The sequence below is a fragment of the Lottia gigantea genome (genome assembly GCF_000327385.1).
Source record: "Lottia gigantea unplaced genomic scaffold LOTGIsca_84, whole genome shotgun sequence".
Lineage (NCBI taxonomy): Eukaryota > Metazoa > Mollusca > Gastropoda > Lottiidae > Lottia > Lottia gigantea.
Window position 1 is genome coordinate 99548 of NW_008710779.1, and position 5799 is coordinate 105346.

At 32.8% G+C, this 5799-nt stretch overlaps 1 protein-coding gene across 1 annotated transcript; it reads left to right on the forward strand.

Annotated features, from left to right (window-relative positions):
* Positions 1–344: 344 nt before the first annotated feature.
* Positions 345–5241, forward strand: LOTGIDRAFT_133415 (hypothetical protein; the record flags this gene model as incomplete). Its single annotated transcript, XM_009067596.1, has 8 exons — positions 345–463; positions 747–805; positions 1336–1412; positions 1820–1985; positions 2373–2488; positions 3544–3695; positions 4035–4179; positions 5095–5241. Coding segments are annotated over 8 exons (981 nt in total), but the record flags the coding sequence as incomplete, so codon positions are not given.
* Positions 5242–5799: the final 558 nt, after the last annotated feature.

Consider the following 5799-nt stretch of genomic DNA (forward strand, 5'->3'; position numbering starts at 1 on the left):
AACTGACTAATATCTATCCGAGATTAATTACAAGTTAATTGAGTATTTTGTATCAAGAGATAAGTATTCAAAATGACATGTTCACTAACTTATATGTACTAATGTGTGCTGTTTGTACAATTTCAATGGCTTACAAAATTAAATGAAGATTTTCATGTAAGATGGAAGTTAGTGAAAATGACATAGGTTTTTGAAAGGTTACCTCACACCATATTGAATACTTATGACCACTATTCTCATTGACACATTTATACATTAAGATCACATGAGATCATGAATGGAGCAAAACTTTCAAGTTGGAAAGCCATTTCCAGAAAGAGTTCTAATTAATATATAATTTCAGACCTATCAAATTTGAACATTTTGAGAAACAACTTGACAATTTAAAGAAGGATTCTAATCTGCTGTTTTCTGAAGAATTTGAGGTAAGGTACCCTGGAGATAAAAATGCTTTTTGTAATATGTTGTTCTTGCACTAGTATTTTAGTCTCAAAGTCCATTTTTGAAGGTTCATTGATCAGATTTTGACAAACAGACAAACAAATGTGACAGTAAATGGTATGGGTAGTTGTGAGATTTTTGCTAATGTTCTTTATGGAGAAAATGAATGAAAAAATTATTTGTCATAATGGCAATTTTCAATACAGACCATGACCCGCAAAAAGGCCCCTTTTAATTTTTTTGCTGTAAAAAATAATGCCTTGCTTATTTTAGGGCATTGGAGAACTTAGTCCTAAACATGATAGTACAGCTGCCCAAAAAGAAGAAAATAAATCTAAGAACAGATATGATTATATATTAGCTTGTTAGTACATGTATATGATTGTTTTTACTTCTTATTATCTGCCTCGGTGCAGTTTAAAAAACTAACTTAACACTGAAGTTTAAAATGTTGTCATGTCCAAAATTATATTTTCATTAGATTGAATTGTTGATAATATCTGCTTGTGATAATAGTCTAAGGGTGATTTTATTGAATTTCATCTTAAATTAGCATTTATTAGCTTAATTTAATTTTCAAAGCAAATATTTATGTTACTATATCCCATTTAAATCTTTCAAATGGGTTTTATCACCTTGGTAACAGTCATAGTTGTTTTTGTCAGCCGATTTGATTTGGTTTCCATTTTGCTAGAACTATTTTGATGCAATTTCGATTGGATAAGCAGTGATCTACAAATGCGAAATCTAATATCGGCAATTGGGCAATATGCATAAAATAGCTAATCTATCAAATCAAATCGCCTGACAAAAACTCCTCTGATTACTCCTTTATAATTTTGTATCAGATTTAATTGGTACATTTATATGGTCATGTTTTTCTCATATTTGTAGTTGACCATAGTAGAGTTAAGTTATTACAAAGAGATGATGATGAAAGAACAGATTATATCAATGCTAATTTTATACCAGTAAGTGTGCTTTTCTGATCACTTCTTTACAAATAACATCAGTTTCAATTCATTTTGTACATTAAAGAGCATTTTGTTCTGTCTATTTTCTCTGGGTCAATCTGATAAATTTTAGTACCTGTAGCATATCTATGTTAATCAATTCAACAATTGAAAAATTGTGACAGGGTATAAGGGGGATCTTTGAAATAAAAATTGGTAGTTGTTCTCTGGCAAATAATCACTAGTCTTGATTCCTCCTTCAACTAAACAAATTTCGTCCTTTGAACATAGATAAAATAGAAATACCAATTAAAGGTTTTATCAAACCCAGAAAATATTTGTGTTTTATAAATGGCTGCCAAGGTTCTAATAGTAATTCCCTCAAAATATGAGCAGGTTTTCATGAAATTTTTGTGTTTTTCTAGGGTTATAAATCACAACGAGAATATATAGCTACACAAGGTCCATTAGTAACTAATGTAGGTGGTGTAGATATTAGTACTATACCTGATTTCTGGAGAATGATTTGGGAACAACGAGTAGCCATAATAGTCATGTTATCAGATTTTACAGAAAAGGGAAAGGTAAGCTGTATTTGTATGCTTTTATATGGTTTCTGTCAATAGTTTTTGAAAAATACAGTAAGGTTATTCACTGTCCAGCTGTGCCCTTATTGTTCTGAAGTAAATTTCGTTGATTATCATTTGAAGTAAATGTATTTGAGTCTTTACTCTTTTGTAGCCACCCAAATTAGTAAGCTAAGCATCTATTGCATTGAATAATATAACCATTTTCGGGAAGCAAAATTTAGAATAATTCCCTATTAATTTACTTACCCAATATCTGCACATTTGGGAGGATAACTCCATTCTTTTGAAAAGAAAGTTCCTGGAAGTAAAGGTAGACCTGAGCATTGTGACAATACCGATTATTAGAGTTTATATTTTGTGATTTTATTGTATTATTTGTAGCCTAGAGTTGATAAATACTGGAAAGATCAAGGTGAAAGTGAACAATATGGTGATATCATAGTTGAGGTCACAATTGTATTATTACTTAACAAATATACTATCAAAATCTTTGAATTGAAATTGGTAAGAATAATGTGCTATAGTTTCAACAGTTTTAATTAAGCATTTCCAAAAACCCTTAGAAAATAGCTTGCCAGGCAAAGTAATATACGCCCACTGGCAGCTTTGATTTTGAATAAAAATATTAAGCAATACAGTAACAATCACCAGTATGAAATATTCAACCTTCAATCATACACTTCTTTTGAACTCTTTAGGGCAATACGGAATAATATTGAGTATGAGTTATTGTCCTTGTTCTTGAAAACGTGTTCAATCTTTAGCTCGTGAAAACTCTAGGAGACAAATATTCAATCTTAGCGCGGTACTGAAAAATAAAACCAAGTTTTGTCAAAATCCGTCAAGAACTGTGCCCTCTAGAGTGTTTACGAACTAAAAATTGAACACGTTTTCAAGAACAAGGGCAATAACTAATACTAAATATTTTTCAATTTTTCTGATTTTCGATAGGGATTATTATTGGGTGATTACAAACACTCACACCAAGTTTCGTCAAAGTCCATCAAGAATTGTGCCTTCTAGAGCGTTTACAAGCTAAAATTGAACACGTTTTCAAGAACAAGGGCAATAACTCATACTAATTATTTTACAATCTTTTTGATTTTAAATAGGGTTCATCCTTGAGTGATTACAAATAAACATACCAAGTTTCGTCGAATTCAATCAAGAATTGTGCCTTGTAGAGTGTTTATGAGCAATTGTGGACGGACCGAACCACGGACGGACATTGGTGATGGCAATATACGCCCCCCATTAAATGTGGTTCGTATAGAAATGTGGTACATTGAAAGAAATCTGTGTATTTTGCTAGACTGAAACCAGTATTTCCATATAGATACCTATATATAGATATAGATAGATAAAAACCAACAAGCCCACAACTTGCCAAAAGCAAGAAGGCCAGTAGGAACTTGCCTCCATTGACCTCCTGAGATAAATCGGTACAAGTTGTATGTCCTTTGTCTTGACCAGTTTTGCAAATGAATGTTTGCAACATCTGGTTGCAGATCACACTGCTCCATATTTGACTCATCCATTCAAATTTGATGTATATTTAGGGTGAAGAAGTAAGGAAAGTTCGTCATTTCTTCCTACCTGGTTGGGAAGATTATCGTGCCAATTTGCAACCTGAAGATGTGTTAGAATTTCTCAGTGTTGTTAGACAAGACGTTAAACCAATTGATAAAGGTCCTATGGTTGTTCACTGCAGGTATGAAAACTGTTTGCAAGGACAAGCCGGATTTTTAAGTCTTAAAATTATTAATAAAAGCCTAGAGGGAATTGCACATAGGCGAAGGAGATTTCCAAATATTATCTTTTCCAGTAGCGAACAAAAAAACCTTGAACAGACAAGTAGTGTTTTCAGGTGATGCTCCAAAAGTAATTATGTTCTGAACGAATTTTCTGGAGATCCAGTCTGCCCCTTGCCCCACCACACCCCACCCCATACCATGCTTGAATGAGGCATAAAAAGGAGTCAGATTCAGAATCTTTCTTTTAGTATCTTCAATGTAGTTTAACTGTTTGTTCTACATTGTCTAATTTCTAGTGCTGGTGTTGGACAAACAGGAACTTTTATAGCATTAGATATATTTCAACAATATATTAATGAACGTGACATGTCATCAGATATTGATATCTATGATCTTGTTCTCAGAATGAGAAATTTCAGACAACATATGGTGCAGTCAGAGGTAAGAATTTTTGATACCAAAGAGAGAAGTATAGAGGTTTAGATTTGTCATTGATCCCATGTGGTTGGAAAGTTTGCAATCTGATAATCCAATGGAGTTAAATGGAGGGCCTATTGACTGTGGACTGTGTTAGGTCCGGGTTGGTGCTGAGTCGGTTGATTATTAGGTAGTCAAAAATTTCGACTGGAGTGTCTCTGTAAATAGCATTAGCTTTGGCAGACTTTGTTGGTGGATAGGTAGACTCTTTGTCTTTAAGTCAATGGATTTTCCTCCACCAAGGTGGTTATAAATTCTGAGTTTTAAAAGGGGATCACGACTGCACGCGGGGGTCACGAATTTAGCCATAAGTGGGTCGTTGGCAGAGGTAAAATATAGTAGAAGAGATAAAGATTGGCTATGCGGGATAACTGGTCGCAAAGTCAATCTTTATCTCTTATAAGAATTTTTATATTTGTTTACGCAGTATCATTTCCAGTCTAACTTAACTTCACAATTGTAACAGCAAATTTGCCCAAAAAAAAGTGCAGAAGCATACAATGGATTTATTTTTGTATAGTAAATTTTATGTGAATAATTAGGGTAATTCAGGGTCATTTAAGCTAAAATGGGCATTTTGGTATTTTGGTAGGTTATAACCTGTGTAACACCTGATGCTTCTCTTTGACTGAGCTCGACATCCCTTTTACAGAGCCCACTTACTTAATAATGTATACTTTTTGTATACAATAAATAATGATTGGGTGGATAAGTCACTTAGCTTTGCATATAATTTCTCAAATACAGCGAATCTTCCCTTCATCCTCAAATCCAACAAGAATTCCTCTATATTGCTTATTTTTTTGGTGAAAAACTGTTATATCTTTCAAGTCTCAAACCATTCTCTTTAAAGATACCATATTATATGTCTGTTTTCAGAAACAATACATTTTTATACATGAAACAATCAAAGAAATCATAAATCGAAGGAAGAAAAGGTTACAAGATAATGACACTGCTATCTTTGAGAATACTGGTTATTCCAACGAAGGTTTTGGTAAGTCAACAAATCATTCACAGTGTTAAATAAAGGACTGTCTTGCTAACTAAAATGGTCGATGTTTGAAGGTGCCTTTCATAAACAGCTTCATGGTGATCCTTTCTGATACTAACAGCTGTTAGATGTCGTCATTTGACTATTTAGAAAAAAGAATGTAAATCGTCTGTAGAAGTGGCGCAGTGAAAATTTCAAGAAAACCATAATTAATGGCAAAATGTTGTCATAAAAAAATTTGAATGATCTTACTCATCATGAATTTTACTGCTTTCAATAGTCTTAAATATGATGAGCAGTGGGATTTTGAAATTATTCATTTCTTTTGATAGATGTCTAGGTACAATTGCACCTTATTAACTATAGAGAAATCTAACTAAATGGTCGATGTTTGAAGGTGCCTTTCATAAACAGCTTCATGGTGATCCTTTCTGATACTAACAGCTGTTAGATGTCGTCATTTGACTATTTAGAAAAAAGAATGTAAATCGTCTGTAGAAGTGGCGCAGTGAAAATTTCAAGAAAACCATAATTAATGGCAAAATGTTGTCATAAAAAAATTTGAATGATCTTACTCATCATGAATTTTA